The sequence below is a fragment of the Rhipicephalus sanguineus genome, chromosome 3 (assembly GCF_013339695.2).
Source record: "Rhipicephalus sanguineus isolate Rsan-2018 chromosome 3, BIME_Rsan_1.4, whole genome shotgun sequence".
Classification (NCBI taxonomy): domain Eukaryota; kingdom Metazoa; phylum Arthropoda; class Arachnida; order Ixodida; family Ixodidae; genus Rhipicephalus; species Rhipicephalus sanguineus.
Window position 1 is genome coordinate 61,757,786 of NC_051178.1, and position 21,671 is coordinate 61,779,456.

Consider the following 21,671-nt stretch of genomic DNA (forward strand, 5'->3'; position numbering starts at 1 on the left):
AGAACTTTTGGAGCGTGCACAGACACTTTCCATGATCGCATCGAGCTGCGCGGCAACGGCGTCTCGGGCGAGGTTGGGCGCGAGGTACACGGTCACCACAAGGACTCCGTCTCCGGTGTAGGCGAGCATGTACATGTCCTCGCACGGAGCGAAAGCCGGCGAACGGGTCGAGAGACAGTAGAGAGTAATAGCTAACGCCTCAGCGGGCCACGGCCCAGCGCACGAGCGGAGATGCCAACTGCGCCTGCGCGGCACGCCGGGGCAGCGAGCGTTTTTACTTAGAGAGTCGCTCACCCCTCATTCGTCTCCTCAGCGAAGTGCCCCAGCGGACGAGCGTCGAGCGTTTTCAAAGGCAGCCCCCAACACAAGCGGCGGCGGCATGTCTTCGGCGGCACCTCCAAGCGCGGCGCAGGTTCGGCTGCAGGCGAAAAGGCCCCGGCGCTGTTTCACTACCGAAGAATACCTACCCATTTATAGAATGGCAGCGAGCAAGCCATTTAACGACGACTTGCAGTGGATCATGTGATCGAAAACTTGAAAGGTGTGCTTGGCCGGGAGCTCACGCTAAGAATCCTGAAGGACCGTGTCGATCTTTTAATCGTTACTGGAGCAAGAAGATACAAAAAACTTAAGAAAGTAAGTACCACTTTTTTATGTATTGTCCTCGCGATAGCATTTAATTCCGCGCGAGAGCTGTCCACGCGGTGCGCGTTAAGCTTCGCCGGCGACGCTTTAAAGCCGTTCGCGTCTCCGACAAACAGATTCCACTGTGAAAGCCACTGTTGTCGTCCACCTCGAATCTATCAGTGGCCGCCGTGCGCTCTTAGCTTGTAAGCTCCGAATCGATGCTTCCACTTGCTTTAGATTCATGTCCTTAAGCTTCTACAGCATGTATTCGTCCCGATGTCGGCATCGTTTTTGAGAGCCATCGCCGTGCGCTAGAGTGAGCGGGTATTTACCCTGTATTCAAAACGCTCCTCAGTTGAACTTGACTTAGCCACCGCCTTGGCAGCGCGTTCGAAGAGCGTCGTGCGGCTTGCACCGCCAAAGGCAGCGCCGTTCGAAACGCGTTGAAGCGTGGCAAGTGGAAGTTCAAAGTGAAGGAGCGTTTTTGAATACGGGGTTAGAGACGTGTTTTAGAGAGCAGCAAGCCTGCTGTAAACAGCACGCATTTCTCTTGCAGGTCCGGGAACGGAGGAACAATATGCGAGAAGGCAAATATTACGGACCTCTCTGATTATTAAGGTCGATAAATTACGTGCCCAGAGTAGCACCTAGAAGTTCAAACAGCTGGGCCGCAAAGAAGTCACGCTGCTGCGTCCTGTCTGGCGACGCCGCCAGAACAAGTTCTGCAGATGAAGATCAAGTGAGTGCAGCAGTAAAGCCCACATCTCTCTGAAATTGATACATTGTTCTACGATCATAGTCATGTGTATGCAATTTCTTGCGCCTGATTTTAAATGTGGCATGCGGGAATAAAAACGACACTTGAGTATCTCGCATTGTGTTAACGTGCTTGCACATCTGCAACAGCCGAAAAGGAAATGAAGCACTCTTTTCTGCCCTGCCTGCGACTCTATTGGTTCCTATAGTGAAGCATGAAAGCAATAATTTGCAGTGATCCCGAGCAGCAGGTGCATTATCATGTTCGAGGTAACTCATTAATGATGTTGTCAATGCATGAAGTTGCATTACAACAACAGTGCGAAAAGTTCATTTGTGGTTTTTGAGTAAAAAAGTCACAAATGTGTTTTACTATTTCACATTACCATAACATGCAAGTAAACTATCAAAGTGTGTTAACATGTGAGCTCACAATATTATTTCATTCATCAGTTAGCATTTTTTGATGGCTTTGTAACATTGTAATACAAGAAAGTTATTCTCTACTGGTGGGTTCCCAATGTGCCAGAGTTGTAATGGAATGTGCTAGTGTGCTATTATCTGACATCTCCCTGTTTTCCATTATGCATTACAATCAGGACAACAAGCTACACAACTCCTGCTCTCAATGACCGCGCCGTGCAGTCCCGCTGCTGTTGAACTCACTGGAGAGCAGTGCCACGAGGAGGAGGAAGAACAGCAACACCAGCAGCAGCATCAGCAACGACAACAACAACAGCAGCAGCAGCAACAACAACAGCAGCAGCAACAACAACAGCAGCAGCAGCAACAAGAGCAGCTGCAGCTGCAGCGGCAGCCACAACCGCCGCCTGCAGCTAGGCAACGAGTTCCTGTGACGGCGAGTAGAGGTAAATCTTGAAGGACTCTTTATGCCACGTTGGAACATGGTGCAATATTGCCACAAGGAGCAGTACAAATGGGCAACGTGATGTCCCTGTAGAGTCTAGTACATTGGGCTGCTTTGGGCTTACTCGGACTCACTCACCAATATTTTCTTCAACTGGACTCACTCAGACTCACTAAAATAGTACTCACCCGGACTCACTCACACTCGCGGGCCGATCTGAGTCTGAGTGAGTTTGCCGAGCTGTGGACAAGTGTCACACCTCTCAAAAGTAACTTAGGACAAGACTGTGATGCGAGTCATGGCCATGCTTTACCATATGTATGTACAAGGAAGGTGAAAAGAATGATTGCTTTCTTTACCACGAATAAGTGGGAGTTTTGGATAAGGTTAGCATACGACAACTTGGAAATTTTGAACCTCTCTTTACATTGAACACTTGTAAATAGCAGTACCAGAACAGTTCTTATTTTGTTATTACACTAAATGTCAGGATCCAAGCAACGGCTGCGATGTTATCAGTCTTCGAGGATCACCCTGCTGAAGCATAAAATAGGTCATCACTAAATGATGTGTGATAGCATAGAGTTGAAGGCTTGTGTTTGTGTTACGAGTTCATCAAGTGAGCTTTCTATGACACGTGATATGCGTATGTGAACCGACTAACTGAATGGCCTGATTTCCCAAAATTTCCAGGAATCAGAGGCCTCCAAAGCATGGGCTTACAGTTGTTGACTATGCGCCAAACGCATGAATTCGAGCTCCGACAAAAGGAACTTCAAGTCGAAGCCAGAAAATTGGACATTGAAGAGAGACGGCTAGCTCTGGAGGAGCGCAAGCTGGCGCTTGCCGAAAGAAAGCACGAACATGAGGTGACAAGTCGCCAGCAGGAACAGCTGGACTTTATTAAGCGTGTGGAACAGATGTTTGAGAAACTCAGCCAAGAGGTGACAGACCTATCAACAAGAATGTCTGGAAATAGGTGAATAATAAAAAAGTGGTTTGTTGCACACTTTATTCTTTTAATAAGCAAAGGTATTCACCAGTGCCACATTGCAAGCTGTCACTAAAGTTAACGGGCATTCAGGTACACTTCCAAGGATGGTGGTTGCAGGTCAAAGTATTGCGAGACCTGTGCACCATACAGGCAAGTATGGCAGTTTGCCAGCAATGCACTCGCTTTGTACAGTATGGTCCACTCTTAGAGGGAACACGCGAGCGCGTGGCCGGCTGTCCGCGGAGCGCTAACTGCTGGCGAGATTTGTAAATGCAGCGCACGCGTATAGATTCATTACGGCGTTCGGGTGCGCGCCGCTCTTACAAGTGTATGCGCATGCGCCGAATTTACAAATCTCGCCGCTAGTCAGCGCCGCGCGGGCTGTCAGCCACGCGCTCGCGTGTTCCCTGTAAGAGTGGACCGTACTGTACATCCTTGCAACATTCTGGCGGAAGATCTTCTGGTTTTTTTTGAAATCTACAAAGGCAAAGAGTCCAGAAATTTTTCCGAAGCCCCATTCCACGGCCTGCCTCACGCTGCTCATTGCCTTGTTAAACGCGCATTGCTCCGGTGTCAAAGATGCACCGCCGTAAGGTTTCAACAGTAGTGGCCGCATTGGGTAAGCAGGGTCCCCGTAGAGGCAGTAGTGGTGTCCCTGCACGAGCTTTTCCAGCTTTGTGTATGCCTGGCTGTTGCCAAAGTTGCCTGAAAAAAATTGAAATGAGATACTGCGTTAGCACCACTGCGCCTGCTGATCAAACATTGGGTGCAGGTGTGCTACAGAATATAAAAGTAGCAACAGAATAGGCGAGATGCCCTAGCAGGCTTTCAATGCGTCTCCTTATTTAACTAAATTTTATTTTTTTCATCTTACATGATGGATGCTCAGCAGGGAGGAAGCAGTAAAGCTATATATAGAATTTAAAACAGAGAAGTCCGCAAAGGGAACACCAAAGAATACAGAATACTAGGAATTTGACCTATTTTGTTTGATACTTGGTGTACATGACAGTCCCATGGCTACTTGGAGGGAAATGTAACTTCCAGGTATATGAACTACCCTTTACTCACCAGCATCGTGCTTGCTGCCTGGATAACATCCATCCAATTGGCAAATGATGCCATTCGGGCACATTATTGACTGATACTTCAGGGCATGAAATCTTTGTGCCCGCTAAAGTACAGCTGCTGCTGCCTGGTTGGTCGGCATATAGCACGCGCAGTGCCATCAATGAAGCCCCAGCAGTTGGTAAGTGGGGCTCCTTTAGCGTAAATGGCCTGAAAAACAAACAAAGAAATGTCAACAGGTATACCACAATCTCCAATTTGCACAGCTTCCATTCCGCTGTCATTGCTTCTTACCTTCGAGAAATTCTCCAGCATGTCGATGGTCAGCCAGCTGTGGTTATTCACATCGTCCAGCAGGTGGAAGAATTTCTCATCAATGTGCCTCAGCACCTCTATCGTCAAGGACGATATCGTCGAACTATGTCGGCCGAAGAAGTTCTCAAGGTCCTTTAGTCGGTTTGGGTATGCCAGCCGCCGAAGCGTAATGCAGAGGGCTTCGTCTCCAGGGATCGGCACTCTTTGAGCAGTCATAACCGTTTCCGGAATGCGCAAGGCTACTCGCAGCTTCGGTACGTCCTCTTTCTCAAAACGAAACATGTCCTGAACATGCCGTTGTCCATGGCGTCGATGTTTAGCAGGCCACGGAAGGAGAGTGGGTCACGGCGAGTCTCGCCTAACACCTCTAGTGCTAAGAGATCTTCTATCTCTGACCATTTTAGCTCAGAGAGAAGCAAATGGTCTTGCAGTATGCTTCGCGGCATAGCGCTAACGGCAACGAAGAGCAAAACTAGCAAAACACACTGCAACAACGATGCCACTAAAAACACACACTTGATTGCTTGGCTTGGCTTCACCTGCAACCTTTCAGCGCCGACTGTTTTATTCGAACGTAGAACAGTCCGTCATGCATTCTAACCACTGCAAACATCAAGCTATGTAACAAAAACGAAAATGTGTTTCTACTTAACACATGCGATGTTATAAAAAATCCCTTTCGTAATATTCTTTTCGCAGTAACTTCAATTTTATTCGGCAGGTGACGCAGCAAAGGCTCTGCTCGATCGGGAGTAACTTCAACCTTGTTCAACAGATGGCGCAGCAATGCAATCCGCTGAAACGAGAGAGGCGACGCTTAGCTATTACTCTTCTTTTCGTCTTGCGCTCCGCTGCCCTCTCCCTTCGTCCGCTGGCACGCCGGTCCGCTGAGCCGCGTAGCTATTACTCGCTAGTAGAGCGCGCGCTCCGCTCCATTTTATACGCTTGCGAGCGAGCGAACGGGAGAGTGGGGCGCACGCCGAGAGGAGAAGCGCCGAAGCACGCGCCTACCCTCGCCCACACTCTCCCACAGACGCGGGAGCTCCGCCGAGCTCTCGCGATGCGAGCGCCCTCACGCGCCCGAGCGCGCTCCTCCTCTCCACTCACTCTCCGCTGATCCGCCCGCACCACCTGCTCCGGTTGCTAGGGGCGAGGAGGAGCGCGCGCGTTCGCAGCTGTTGCTATGGGAGAGGGGGGCGGGAGCGGAGAGATCGCGAACGCCGCGCGGCGCCTGACATAGCTCGACTAAGAAATGCATTCGCATTTAAAAGCCGGGGTCTCGTCCATTCATGGGAGAGGCCGATGGTGAAGGGAGTGTCCAGCAAGCAAGTTGCGGGTGCTTAACGGTAGGCGGTGATTCCGGTTGCTTCCACAAACTCCAAGAGGCTGTGGAGAGCCCGGGGGTTGGGAGGCGATGGGAACAGGAGGTCGTCGGTAGTCGTAGCAGGGATGCCCTGTTGCCTGTAAGCAGTAGTCAGCATTGAGCGTTCCAGCGCCAACGCTGGGCAAGCACAGAGAAGGTGCTCAAGAGTCTCGGGGTCGTCGCAACGTTCGCAGGCTGGTGAGGGGGAGCGTCCCTTGGCGCCGAACGTACAAGCGCGCCGCTGTCCACACACGGCAAGTGCGGAGGCGAAGGAGCGTGGCGCGCTCCCGCCTAGCGATGCCATCCTCTGGGAGAGGCTTGGGACTCTTGCCATTGGCCACTCTGGCAGCCGGGTGGAGGGTCGTAAACAATTCTTTCAAGCGCTGCCTCGATGAATCAGAGGCAGCAACTGCTCGTGTAAGCGGCACACCACGGTGATGGGCGGTTGTGGCAAGGGTGTCCACTTGCTCATTACCGGTGATGTGCCGGCATCCAATGAAAGGCATCCAAACCCCCGCGGCAGCCAATGCGGAGAACTTGGACCTCAGCAAGGACCCCGTAAGCCCAGATATTCGGTGGCCGACGAGGCTCTGGAGGGCTGGCTTCGAGTCGCAGAGGACTGCCACTGGTTGCTCAGGACGGTCCTCAGCTAAGACGTCAGTGGCTAGGTGGAGGCCCGCTAGCTCGCCACGAACGGCAGCCGGCATTGCCGGTTCACCGCCCTAGCCTGTATGGTGCAGGCCAGAGCATCGGAGCCGTTAGCCCGCACTGAGCCATCTGTGAACACCAGCAGCCTTCCTCCTAGTTTCTCGTGGAGCATGCAGGCAGCAGCCTGTTGTAGAGCAGCAGCTGGTGTCCGCTGTTTGGTCGCCCTACCGAGCGACAGGTAGACGTCCGCTGGGCGGTGTTGTGGTGGAGGGCGAGGGACAGCCACAGGCGGGTCCGTGATCATCTGCTCATACAGTAGGCAGAGACCTCCCATCCGTGAGGACGGCTGGCTGCGGAGTCTGGTCAGCAGGGCTCCTCCATCCTGAGCACGGTGAAGACGGTCGATGGGCTTCAGGGCTCGTTCGAACATCTTCAGAGCTAGAGAGCGGCCATTCTCCAGCCTCTGCCAGCATTTCAGCGATCGGCGAGTGCTTTGGAAGCCCCAGGATACTTCTGATTGCATCTTTGTGCAGTTCCTCCAGCTGCTCCCTCCTGGCCGGTGTGAGAGTGACCAATGCTCCCTCCTGGCCGGTCTGAGAGTGACCAATGGGAGGGCATTCAGCAGTACGGACGTTGCTACGGCTTGGTTGAGTCGGAGCGCGAACTTAGTCAAAGCAGTCACGACCATATGTTGCTGCAGCTTGCTGAAAGCTCCCTGCACTCGGCGCACCTTCGAAGTGGCTGCCTTGACTGCAGGAATCCACGTGAGCCGGTGGTCAATGGCGAGTCCTAGGTAAGTGACCACCTTCTGCCAAAGTAGCGCGCGACCGGCGAGCTTCAGCGGCTTGGTATAGCACCGAGCGGAGGCCAGTGGAAAAACCAACATGGCATCGGTCTTCGCTGCGGACACGGTAAGACCAATGCTGCCAAAGAAATCTCACTGCGTGTAGCGCCGGTTGCAGCGAGCACCGAATGCAAGGCATGGACATCCTCGGCCCCCGGGTCCATAGCGCCACGTCATCGGCATAAATGGAACAGCAAACAGGGAACCGAGAGTCCACGGGGAGGGATGCGGGAAGGCCCGCGAGAGCCACGTTAAACGGGAATGTGCTCAGCACCGAGCCCTGCGAGTCCAACACGTGCCCGGAAGGTCCTCCCGGCCATAAAGGCCGAAATGAATCCCCTGAGATGGCCGTTCATTCTGAGCTGGTTTAGGCAGGCCTCGATGACCGCGTGGGGAAGTCCGTCAAAGGAAATCCGGACGTCCAGGAGCACCAGCAGTGCCAGATCTCCCGCGACTTTCGCATCCTCAAGGGTAGCCACCACGTCGGAGCTGAAGTCAGCCGTGCAGCGATGGTGCCTGAAGCCAGTCTGCTGCTCAGGGAAGTACTGCAGTTGGGCCGCTATCCACTCCATCCGAGCTAGCGCCACCCTCACCATCGCCTTGCAGGCGGCAGAGGTGAGGGACACCGGCCTGTATGAAGATAGGGATATGGCAGGCTTCCACGGTTTCAAGACCGGAGTCACCACTGCAACCAGCCAGCTCTCCAGGAGCGCACTGGTGCCCCAGATGACTCGCCCAAATGTCAGTTCTTCTGCCCCAGATGATGTTGAAGCACTCGAGGAGCCGCTCCTACTCGGCATCAGCCAAGTTACGCAGCATATGGACCGTGATGCCGCCAGCTCTACGGGCACTGCATCACCTCGTGTGCTCGAGAGCAGCCTTGAGCTCGTGCATATGGATGGTTCATTGCAGAGTGCTTGAATGTGCCCAGCCACCCAGTCCGCGTTATGGCAAGATGATGGAATTGGCCGGACGGTTGCCGCCAAGGTGGAGCTCGCACGACGGGGAGTCTGTCGGCAAACTGGTTCGCGAGGAGTTCTGCTAAGGCTCCCGCGCTGATGCCTATGTGGACCGCCACAGACAACACGGCGTTGTGCACAGGGCCCCAGTAGTAGTGACGTCAGAAGCCGCCAAGCGTGTTGTCCTTAGGGAGAGCGGCTGAAAGAGCAGCACACGCCCAGCCAGCTCTGGTTCCGACGTCGCCGGGCATGGCGCCTGCAGACGGCGTCCACACGGCGAAACGCTGACCAGTTTTCAGGCAAAGTGGTGCGCAACGCTACACGTTCTGCATGACGCCGAGCAGCTCGCAGCTCCAGGTGCTGGATGTCTGGCACTGGCTGGCCCACTTGGGCCGTCGAACGGACGGTGGCCATTCTTGCGCCCTCTGCTACCAGCTGTACGAACGTCCCGGAGTCAGCGTCTTTCTGACAGTGCATACGAAATGAAATGAATGAAAGACCTTCCAGCCGACACTATGGCACACCTTGCTCCTGGCGGTCATGCCTATGATCGGGTTTATCAGGAGGGGCAGGTGGTCTGACCCCAAGGTGTCCGGCAGCGGTCTTCATTTATGACAGCCCTCTGTGGCCAGGCTGACGTCTGTGATGAAGGACCGCCCGGACCGCGCGCCGCACGAAAGTAGGAGTGCCGGTATTGAGGATGGACAGGCCTAGTTGGTTGTAGACGTCCCACAGTCGCTGGCTGCGTGGACAGCAGCGACGGCTTCCCCAGGCGGTGTGGTGGGCGTTAAACCGCACAGGAGGAAATCTTTGTCGAGGCGTTGGGCGAGTGAGATGAGGCTGGCTGGGTTCCGTGGTCTGCTCGGACGGACATATATACTGGCTACGGTTGTCAGACGAACCCAGTCGTACTCCAACGGCACAGCATTCGACAGGACCGCTTAGCAGGTCAGTCACGTGAACTTCTGCCTGTAGTATTTCACGCCGCACGTAGACCGCACATGCGGTGCGCCCTGCTCGTGGCCCTCATCAAGGCAGGGGGCAGACTGGCAGGCCTCCCAGGTGCACGAAGTGCGGCTACTAGCCAACATATCCGAGAAGGCGCCAGTCAATTGCTGCCACATAAACTTCCTGCACAGCAAGCACGTCATAGTCATGAGGTGCAAGGAGAGATCGGTCTGCTGCCGCCGCAACGAGTTTGCGTTCCACTGGGGCAACTCGGGCGGCGGCAGCGACAATATCCTGCTGCTGGCGGGTCTGGACTAGCCATGTTGACTACTGGGGAGGAGCGCGCCACCTGCCTGGAGGCAAATGGAACGCAACTGCTGGTTGTCGGGTGGCAGCACGTCGGCGACCACACGCAAGAAAAGTCGAAGGTTCTTGTTCTCCTCATTGCTGGCAGACTGAAGAGCCTTCTTCTGGAAGGTAGGCTTGGCGCCGCCCCGTTTCTCGGCGCTTGCCTGATGTCCACGCTGCTGCAAGGAGGCTTGAGGATGGCTAGCAGAGTTCGTAAGCTCCGTGGCAGGAGCGCCTCGTCGAAGGTACAACCACTCGTACCTCCGACGAAGCATTGGCCAGGAGATCGTCGTTGGCGCAGTTGCCGTGTACACCCTGCACCACGCCGCTGCTCTGGGAGCGGTCAGCAGGAAGGCGCGCAATCACAGACATATCCCGATAATCTCCTATGTGGCCAGTAGGCGTTCCGTCCACTCCTGATACCGCGTCTGCCGCGACAGTGTTCCTCGTGTTAACGCGCACCTCTTTTACACCAGGCATCGAGGAGAGCACCTGCGCGATGGCCAGGCGAGAGGTACGGAGAAAGGCGGCACCGCTATGTGCCGGTCGAAACAGCACCGTGCAGGCTTTCGGCGGTGGGGCAGGTACAGCAGTTTCAGGAGTCCCGGAAGTAGCAGCAAGAACCACGGCAGAAATTACAACAGGAGAACTGCAGCGGGCTGGAGGTCGCGAAGCAGAGGTGGTGGCAGGCCCGATTCCGGGAGGCGGGGCGCTGTTCCCGGTCACGCCTTGTGGCGTCTCAGCACGGTGGCGGCGTTTCTGCGCCTTTGACAGGACTGGCCGAAACTCGCTCTCGTTGTTACTAAGACCAGCAGTGGGAGACGGATGCTCGACCGCACCCGCAACACATGAAGGTACGTTTGGCGTCGGTTCCGACTGTAGCGAAGGCCCTACTACTTGTAGCTTACGCGAGGCGCCCTCATCATCACTGCCGGGCTCGCTCGGACGCAGCAAGGAGGTTATACTAAAACTTCTGGAGTGGCGGTCCCGCATACGCGAACATGTATTCAAGTGAAGCCGCAGAAACCGGGCGGCGGCCATATTGCTCAGGGCAGAAGGAGGCGGCGTTTGCCTTGTGCCGCTGTAGTGTCCCTGTGCGCTTGCAGCCGTGCGTTCCGTTATAGCAATGAAAGCGCCTGTTACTTTTCGTGGAGAGGGGGGGGGAACGTTGGAGTGATCTGAATATCTTTAGATGCGAAGCATCTTATGGCGGAGTTCAAACCGGTGGTGGTGGTGGTGGTGTGCGGCATGACCACCTTTACTGTGCATGCGCGAACCCTCTCCACACAACTCCTCTTCCACTCCCCCTCTCCCACATTTCCCCTCTCTACACACACATCCTCTCCCACTAGTTCGCACTATATGTTTACACAGTTGCCTCATTGCTGAAGTACCGCGTAAGAAGATAGAGCGGAAATAAATTTTGAGGGAGTATGAAGTTGTAAAACGCTAGCTGGTGACGAAAATAACAATATGTAAAATATCATGCAATAAAGGCAACAAAACGGATGTTTAAAACTGCGCTAGTGCAAAGTGAAAGTGCACGGAACAAATATCTTTTTATTCACTTGTCGCGCACACTGCGCCAGATATATTATAAAGACTAAACGGAACGTTGAATCTTGCAACGAAAATACAGTAACACAAACAACAAGTTACATAAAACCGAAACACGTCAAACAATGTGTTCCACTTCACAGATTTTTGAAAACGATCTCTCTAGTTAGCAACGTGCGCACGTTTTTGTTGTAATTCTCTTGGTTCATTCCCTTAGAAATGTGGTGAATTCTTGTTCTGATGTACAGACTAGCAATTTTCTTCAGTTTCTGTTTATTGATTTCAAAAGGTAATACAAAATTAGCGAATATACAGGCGCCTGTTAAAAAAGGAGGAGGATGACCTTATTTTTAGGTCTGGCGGTCCCATGCCGCCAATTTCCCAAGGGTGGGGCCCACCCAAGCGACTATGAACTTTGTTCTGCCGAGCACCAGGCCGGAAGTGCGCATGTCCCTATTTTACCGGTAGGTACACGGCGGCAGTAATTCTCTGCCTCCCACAGCAGCGGCGGATGTTCAACTATTTCACCAAGGCTGTGGTGGGTTAAGGTGCGCCCAGGGGCCTTTTACAGAACCTTATGGGGCCACCTTTCGAGATGAGTACCCATTAACAACCGAGCGCCACGTAGGTGTACTCCTCTACCCCTTTGGAAAAACCGGCGGGTTCCCGGTCGGCACTGGGAATCGAACCCCGTACCTCCGGCATTGGAAGCGGACGCTCAACCATGTAGCCACCGAAGCGAGCAAGCGAAGCATGCGTATACGTACACGTGGAAAGTTATGCCTGGTGTTTGCTTCACGCGATTCGCGCAGCCCAATGCTGTGCAAGAGCCCACCATTGTCTCGAAAGTGATCACAGCCGTCTACCAGAGCCGTCTTGTCCGATTAGAGTCACCACACGCAACATCACTAGCAGAAAAAGAACGCAAAAGCCATACACGCAACAATGCGCCCGTCCGCTGTCTGCCCTGGGCAATATGGCGGCGCGTCGGCGTCAGCCACGGAGCGCCTCCGCCACTCCAGAAGATTTAGTATAACCTCCTTGGGACGCAGACGATTGCGCGTGGTTGTGGTGTCCATATCTTCAAAGTCTGAGGCTGGCGGCAAAGGGACATTCTGCGGTTGGAGGACGCGCACTGCAACCCTGATACAGCAAGCAGCACATTTGAGGTATTTGTGGGGGCTGTCGAGAGCTCACTAGCATAGAGTGCCTCGATGCGCGCGCCCCCGCTTAGAGTGGTGTCAGCTTTTGAAAGGGCAGGTGCCGCCTCCTCGGCCTTGGCGGCAGCGTGGCCGCCATTTTGAATCCCCCGCCCGGTCACTTGTGCGTGGCGCGCGTGCTCTTTTTAGGTCGGTGCTCGTTTCCCTCCAGTTTTATGCGCTCGCTACCGTCACCATGGCCGGGTGTTGCGTGCCACAGTGCAGCAATCATTCCAGAAACGCTGGGAGCTGTATCGTTTTAGAAGGTACGAGGTTTCTTTGGACAGTAAAAATCAAACGTGACAAGCGGCATCCGAAGAACACATTATGCACTTGCAGCGTAAGTTTCCGGCCGGTATTTCCAATGCACATGCAAGGATAACCTGCCGGTGTTAACCTTGCGTAATAAATGGACACACTGATATCAGCTACATGCTTAAAATGCTTTGGTTCACGTGTGCATGAATCCTGCATTTTTCTTCCCAAACATTCTTTACTGCACTTGGTTGGTCCTGTATCTGCCTTTGATTTTTGCTGTCGCTATTTTTGTGATTTGAAATGTATCATGGAATATATTGTGCGTGTTTGTGTACAGATCAGAACCTTCTTTTTTCCCAATAAGAATTATTTGTGAGAATTTACGTCCCAAGAACCCCGATATGATTATGAGAGGCGCCGTATATAGTAAAAGGCTCCCGAAATTTTGACCATCTGTTGTTCTTTAACGTGCACCTAAATCTGAGTACGCGGGCCTCTGTCACTTCACCTCCATCGAAATGGGGCCGCTGCGGCCGGGATTCGATCCCGCAACCTTCGGATCACCAGTCAAGCACCATAGTTAAAACCACGGCAGGTTCTTGTTTTTTATATTCCTTTCCGTGTTTCAAGTACGCCTTCTGCGCTGGTCTGATGCCCATGCATGTATGTGTCCAGTTAAATGTTTTTTATCCTTCCCTGTTTTTGTGTTTCAAGGTTGCATTTTCGTCCTGTCTTAAATAATTACGCAGTTTCTGTTTTTTTAATCATTTACGATCACTGTGAATCGACTAGTGGCAGTTGTGTTTTATTGTGTAATTTGCGTTTTATTGCTTCTGTCAGCGCAGCATTAATGCGCAAAAATAAATGGCCTGTACACTGGATATTAACACACACACACACACACACACACACACACACACACACACACACACACATTCAGTATCTTATTTCTTTCAGCAAGCATAATTTATTTATTAATAATGTAAGAGCTGAAGGCTCATACAAGAATGCGCATACAAACAGTTCTCGCGAAGCGTCTATACAAAGAAGACGCATGAAAACAACAACAAGACGGGGAAGCATTGTGTACAGTAGACACGCTATGTCAATAAAAAAATACAAGAAGCAAAGTCAAGTTGTACAATGAGTACGTCATGGAAAACCAGTTAATGAAATAAAAACTCATAGGCTCCCTTATGCGTTCGCTTAAGACGGCTCGAAAGCGAAAGCCATCTTCTTCTCAGCTTTTTGCGCACAAAGCGCGGTTTTGCATTGCCTCCAAGATCGGAGGCACCTCACCTGGTTTTGCACTGCCTCCGTGATCTGCCCACTTTTGACCAAGCTACGATGTCATGTGATAACGGCATCATATGACGTCACGCCAAAATTTGTGAAGCCATGATGACGTCATATGGTGACGTCATCACGTGACCATTTTTTCGTCCCTCGTCCTCAACGTCGTGGTATGCTGACGCCGTAGACGCTGGACGCCGACGGTCAAATTTCGCGTTTGATGAGGCATTTAAGGCTTTCGCTTTAAAAATACGTCCGCCACGGTGGTATGGTGGTGACGGAGCTCGGCTGCTGACCCGAAAGTCACGGGTTCGATCCCGGCCGCGGTGGTCGAATTTAGGTCGAGGCGAAATGCTAGAGGCCCGTGTACTGTGCGATGTCAGTGCAGGTTAAAGAACACCAGATGGTCATAATTCATGGAGCCCTCCACTACGGTGTGCCTCATAATCATATCATGGTTCTGGCAAGTAAAACCCCAGATATTATTATTAATAAAAGAGACAAATAACCGACGCCGAGCATCTGCCGCACAAAGTGTAATACAGTACTGGAAACACTCAATATTATGTGCATGCAATTGGGCATGCGAGAAAACCTGCAGATACAGAAAAAGAAACTGCAGATACAAAAAGAAAAAGGAAAAGCGCACTGATACTGCGCGCATGCAAAGTTTTACGGCATACTACTCAACAACGTATTCATCGTTTTGATAAGGACTCAAGGTGCAACTCGAGTGCCGATACAGTAGCGGCTACAGATTGTGAGCAAGAAACAATAATGATAAAGAAGCTTTCGTTTCATTTTAGCAGGATAATCGCACCATACTTCCCCTCGGCCCTTTATTCTGTGTACAATATGTATGCTGCCATTTATAATAAACGAGTAAATTGTTTGCAAACTTAGCAAAATGAGCCACCTTAATCGCGCTTAGGTAGCTTCGCAACACTAAATTGTGTGTGTGTTCATATACATATACTGCTGCTGCTGCTGACATGTATACAAATACTTTAAACGATTGTTTGTGTATTTGGAATGCAGAGCTTACGAGAAAATTAAGTATGGCTTTAGACTCTGTCGTTTCCGGCGTAAGGAAGAGGATTGGTTTTCAATATAACGGAGTCTACGTCTACCTCTAGCGCATAACACATGCACAGGCCGTCAGCTTACATGAATTACATGCTTCCTTAATAAAAATTTAGGCAAAAACAGCAATAAAAGCTGCCCAAGCCTCAAAAAAGAAAAGAAAAAGAGAAAGCTCACTAGCGTGCACTTATTTCGGGACGTATCCGCGCACCGCAAGCGCTTTGTGTAGCGCGTTTCCCATGCTGCCGAGCGGCGGCGGGATTCGCAATGGCGGCCTTCATAGCAGACGACGCGCCTGTCCTCACCCTCAGCGGAGCGCGCGGGCATCAAGGCACCCTACACTAGCAGCACCAGGGGTGCCGGTCGAAGGCGTCTGCAGAGTAGGCGCCGTGGCCAGAGAACAGCGACGACGGTGGTGGTGTGGTGTCGTGGCTAACGACGTCCCACGAAGAAGCAGGAACGCGTGCCTTCAACTTGACTTGAGCAAGTCGGCCCGAAGCAAGCAGCGGACTTGAAAACCCCCAAGTCGGCCTTCTCAAGCTGTCTTGCTTGGTCAAGTCAAGAACGAGCTTCAATGCAGAAACACGTTGCTCGCCTGGTACCGAGGTTAATAACGAAGTTGTTGGCATAAGGCACGCGTTACAGCAAGAAAAGTTCGTATATTTCAAAAGAACTATCACATGAAAGTGCTACAAGCATATTTTTGTCATTTTACTGTTAACGAGCGGCACGTGGTTCCCGCCGCCGCAGCGATGCGCAGTGTTGCTTGTGTAAAGCGTCCGTTGCCCGCTGGTTTCAGTGGCCGCCCTAGCGCGGCGCGTTACTAGCGTTACTCCAAGCTTGCTTGTTTTGGCCTGCGCGGTAATAGAATTTTGCATAAAGATGCGAAACAAGGCATGGTTTGCGTTGTGTCCTTTCGTCGTTTTTTTTTTTTTTTCTTATCGAACGCGGAGTGTATATGCGCTGCCCTGGCTCGCAAGTTTTAAGCGAGGTATCGCGAATTTTCAAGGTACTAGCCTTTCTATTCGCCTATGGACATGCTTATAGCGAGCTAGGTCGCAGTTATATATGAATAAATAAAAAATGCAACAAGTTCTGGAAACAAAGTGTACAAAGCCCTTGTTCAGGCCCATGTGGGTGCCGCCACCCAACAAAAGAAGCTAAAGAATAGAACTGGAAATGCTAATTATTTGTCTGCTTTCGTTGAACATCTGATTCTTGGTAAGCAAGACAAGATGCGGGGGTCGGGATCATGGGCCGCGGCGGAATTTTGCCTCGCGGGGTGCAGCAATGCCGCGCTGCATGTTGGTGAGGGGAGGGGCGGGACGCACATGGTCAGGATATGTTATCTGCTGGAAGCTTTGTCGCGAACAACGAAAAAGACACAGGCCTTCCATGTGCGTCCTGCGAGGTGAACGAAGAGCTAATCCACGTATTTGTACGAGAGCACCTGTTTGTAATACAAAGCTACGAGGAAGTCCCAAGAAAAGCTTCGCCTTATCACCAAAAAATTTGTGCTGGTTCGTGGATTAAACCCGCACTAGGGGAAGCTCTTTTCTTCTGAGAAAAGCTTAAGGAATTTTTCGTATCGTTGCGCTGCACACTGATGCCTGCCAAGTTTCTCAATCCCACACAGCTGCACCGAACGAGACAAAAACGACGCAAAATATTGTGTACTATGAAAACATTTTTCGGCTCATGCTATGTCCCCCACGTCACTTTTCGAAGCGAAGTCGTGGAATCAAGGAGAAAGAACCATTCGCTGAGATGTCGCAGCAAGGCACGTTGTGGTCCCAAGAGACACCTCAGCGCAAGGCGGCCCCGCGCTTCACTGAGGACGAAAAAAGTGTGCTGATCGACCTTGTGAGGCATTTCAGGCACATTATCGAGTGGGAAAAAAACTGATGTTGCGTCAGTGGCGAAAAAAAAAATGAAACGTGGAAAGAAATAGCCAAGCGCTACAACGCCAACCACGGGATTACCAGGCGCCATCACCTGCAGCTCAAGAAATTCTGGAATTATCTCAATCAGAAATGGAAAGAGGAAGCTGCAAGAGAAAAGTGAGAGCGCCACAAAACTGGTAAGAACAACATTTTTTTTGTATGACTGGTTCACTTGAGCTATTATTTGTGTGACCTTCCACATGTTTTGTATTCGGGAGATGAGTGATTCGTGAGCGTAAATACAACGGGGCTATTAATGCGCACGTGTGTGCAGTCGACACATCCTGTAACGCCAGGGAATTCGGCCACTTCATAAAAGTCCCGCATAACTTTAGGAAATCTCGCCGGCTGCGGGAAGCGCATGCACTAGCATCGAGTACAAGTGCTTTGCGATGAGTAGGGTCACTTTTCCGACTGCGCGGCACACTGTCGACTGCGGAATGCGGACGAGATCCCCGGTGACTGTCTGGAATGTGCCAGTGCCATAAAACCTGAGCGCCATCAGTAGATGCAACATGGGAGGAACAGGCTGTCCTCTGTTGTCCCCGCTTTCTTGGAGCGGCAACATAGCCAGAAGCTGCCGCACGGCGTTCTTGGTGAACCAGTAGCGAGCGTGGAATTGTTCCTCGTCGTACAACTCCATCGGATTTCCTCGGTCACGTAAGGCGGGTCGCGGAATCTTCGGCAGGCAATCTACTTCCGAAAATGCTACGTCCATAGCGTGGCAAGCAAATTCAAAAGCGGACAACCTCCGCGCGACGTCCATTCGAGAGGCGGCCATGTTGGAATAACGCATCAAGACTGTTTCAAGCTAGCCCCGCAGCAGACTTGAAACTCGTCCTGACTTCGACCGAGCCAAGTCGCCCGCAAGTCGTCCGCAAGTTCGAGAACGATTTATGGCGAGCGGCAAAGCTGTTTTGAGTCAAGTACGAGTCAAGTACGAGACAAGTAACATCTCTGCATTCGGGGGTAAGAAAGCAACCGGACTCCTCTGCTCGTCACTCTCTTCAAAACTATTTTACATGTCGCCTAGAGCGCCCCTAACGGCACCTACATAGCATCGGAGCCCAGTGAGGCGCCACCCAGCAACACCATGTTGATACCGAAACTCGCGAAGAAACGTCGCGACACAACAGCATCCCCTCCTGGGCAAAGACAGTTCCTAAACATCAATTTTGTGGCTAAGGCACGAAACAGTTTAGCACGGACACCACGCCAGGAGAATCGCAAGCGTTCACTGTATACAAACTCTTGTATATGGCATAAGAAATTCTTAACAATGCAAGCAGAGTATATCACATAAGCATAATACACATTGACTGCATACATTTAAAGAATGCGTAAACAAATACACAGTGTACACGCTGCTTATGGGCATGAAAAACTGCACAAGGCATACGTAAATTCACACCATGCACTGTATACATATTTGCAAAATGCATAAGAAAATTCAGTTCTTTTACTACTTACGAAACTGGAACACTGCAGAAGGCGCAAGAATTCACGCAATGTTTTCAGCACTAACAACCAGTTATGAAAGAACTGAACTATGTGGCGTAATCTGCAAAACGACTTGGCTTCTGCCGCTTCCGCTTGGAGCGGCGCCTCTGAGATGTAGAAGGGTGATTGCCTTCCTCATGCTGAGATGTAGAACTTGTGGTAGATGTAGCAACTACGCTGACTGGAAAGTCCTCCCCCCCCCCCCCCTGCGAAAGAATGGTCCCGTTGTAGGGAGACGCAGGCGGAGGCGCACACGCTGAATGAAGTACAGCTGGGGCAGGCCTGAGTGGCAGACGCACCCCCGAAGTACACTGAAGCGCAGGCGCACGCACAGCGGTAGGCCTCACTGGCGGATGCAGCGCCGGAGTACGCAGCATCAGGCATCGACGAAGCAGATGTCTAGAACGAAGTCGGTGCCGCAAGGATCGTTGACATAGTGGACGGTGCAGATGTCCTTGGAACGAAAGTCGGCGAAGCAAGAATCGTTGACACAATGGACGAAGCAGGTGGGGTTGGAGCTGATGTCGGTGAAGCAGGCATCGCCCCATTTGGTACCGGAAGAACTGGCTTGATTCTTGAAGAAAAACACTGCATCGTGGCGCCGCAGATGGTGATGCCGAACAACTGAATGGCATCGCGGCCAAGAAGGGATGGGCCACTTGGGGTCACGTAGAATGTCATCAGAGCCGTCATGAACGGTGGCCGTGAATTGGCCGAAGTGTTCATTGATCCCCTTTAAATAAGATTGAAGAATGTTGGACAAGCGTGCCAACTGAATGCCAGGAAAACAACAATGAAAGTCATCGGCGCTGATTAAGGAGACTGAGGCACCATTGTCCACCAGAAAAGACGAGGGCACATTGCCCACTAAGGCTACAATACGTGGCTCGGAAAAAGTGTGGAGACCATCCACGTTTAACACAGTGACCGCATTGGTCTGGCCGCTGCTCTAATGAGCAGACGAAGGGACTGCTTCAGGAAGATTTGAAGGACGAGAGTTGCACATTGACTGAAAATGTCCGATTTTTCCGCACGCCAGACAAGTGCGGTTCCGAGCGGGACAGTGTGCAAAATTGTTAAACGGAGAGTACATCCGCAGCGGAAACAATGCGCGGTCGAACTCTGCGACGCAAACTGCTGACGCGAGCTAAAAGCTCGGTGTTGTTCTTGAAAAGATGGATTTGGCGGCATGGGGTCGCCATTTTGACGGCTTCCTCGCCCCCACGAAGCGGAGGGGCCGCCATGTTGACCGCCGCAGAAGGACTGCGCCGGCGGGCGGCCATGTTGACCGCCGCGCCGAGACGAAGATGGGCCGCCATGTTGGCGCGTCCCGTGAAACAAAGAATGGCCGCCTTGTGACCCCGCAGCGGAAAGCTGCTGCACCGAATGCGGAGCGAACTGCTCCAACTGTGAGCGAATGAGATCATCCTCCGGCGCAATGGAGAGGGCTTCTCATAAAGAAATAGAGGAGCCTTTTCGCAAAAGTCGGCAACGGACATTTTGAGAAGCGATCCCGGTGAACAGTTGATGCTGGATCATATCGCTCTCTAGCGCGCCGAACCCGCACGACGCGGCGAGAGATCTCGGGCTTGTGATGAAGTCGGCAACTGGCTCGCTCGGAAGCTGTCGTCGGTCTTGGAACTTCGAACGTGCGATGTAGTCGCACGAGGCGTCTCGTCGAATAAGGCGACGGCGTCCTGGAAACATCCTATGGCGGCGTCGACGCAGACGCGTTGGCGGCGTTCAAAGTATAGCAGAGCTTCAGTCCGGCGTCGCCCAAAAAGGGCCCCTCACCAGGTGACATCACGAATTTTAGTTAGACATTGGAAGTTATTGCGAGCCCAATAAGGAGCATTATGCCACAAGAATTTTTCTAATCGGTCCGTTAGAAGCTGAGAAAAACAATAATTTGTAGCGGCGCGAAACCATGATGCAAGGAGGCGAGCTGCAAACACTTGCCGCTCGCCCCTGCAGCCTTCGCAAGCCAAATCCCTTCCCTGCCCTCTTGGGCACGCGAGCAGTAGGATTACAAAACGCATACGCGTGAACACGTCATGCGCACACAATGGACAGATTTAGTTGAGCGTCCGCAACAACGTACGGACGCAGCCTGCCATAGGAAATGGCTGGCAGGCTGCGTCCGTACGTTGTTGCGGACGCCCAACTAAATCTATCTAATGTCACGAGCGCATGACGTGCCCGAACCAGCCCGAACCCCCGAGACGCGAGCGGTGTTGTGGCGGCGTTCTTTGCGCTTCATATCTGCAAGTTATGCCGAATGCGCCCTCGCCGATCACTTGGTTTTCAACCTATTACTGAGCACGAAAGCTGCGACATTTGTACAGACGCGAGACTAGCGGTGTGCCGCGTGAACGTCTAGTTAGACGCGGGAGGATAAATGAGCCTAATGAGCATTGGAACGCGGTGAAACATTAGTTTTGTGGTAAGGGGTAGCGTCTACACGATGCGCGAAGAAAAAACCAGAAAACGGTGCATAACAAGAACGCCAACGAGTCGAGAAAGTCAAAAGGAAAAGCCCACAAGAAGACAGAGCCGCCGCTCCGCACAGACAAAGAACGGAAGAGGAGCGACGCGGCGTTCGGCGTGCCGAACAAAGAACAAGCAGAGGCGGAATGAACGATAACCGTCAAAGAATGGCACAGAACACGTAGTAGAACAAGTCTTGTATTTACCTCGCCGCCATTGTGGTGTCGTGGCTACAGACGTCCCACGAAGCAGCAGGAACGCGGCAACGACGGCCGACGCGGCCGGCGGTGACGCCAGCAAGCCACGTGCACGGAATGGCACGGAGCACCGAAGAATGCAACCAGACTCTTCGTCTGCTCGTCACACATTCTTCAAAACTTTATTTTACATGTTGCCTTAGAGCGCCCCTAACGGCGCCTACATAGCATCGGAGCCGAGTGAGGCGCCACCCGGCAAGGCGATGTTGAAACCGAAACTCGCGAAGAAACATCACGACGCAACAGGGGGGCAGAAGGCGCCAGAAGTAGGCGGTGTCGCCAACATCCCCGCGTCGGAAGTGGTCATCAACGAGGCACGGAGTAGGGTGGTGACCGTCACCTTGGCGAAGGCAAGT

General features: G+C 52.2%; 1 protein-coding gene across 1 annotated transcript; it reads right to left on the reverse strand.

The window, feature by feature from the left end:
* Positions 1 to 4,390: 4,390 nt before the first annotated feature.
* Positions 4,391 to 4,896, reverse strand: LOC119384946 (uncharacterized). Its single transcript, XM_037652558.2, has 2 exons — positions 4,608 to 4,896; positions 4,391 to 4,523 (listed from the first exon to the last, which is right to left on the reverse strand). The coding sequence occupies exons 1-2, from the start codon at positions 4,842 to 4,844 to the stop codon at positions 4,395 to 4,397; spliced, it is 366 nt and encodes a 121-aa protein (XP_037508486.2). The 5' UTR covers positions 4,845 to 4,896; the 3' UTR covers positions 4,391 to 4,394.
* Positions 4,897 to 21,671: the final 16,775 nt, after the last annotated feature.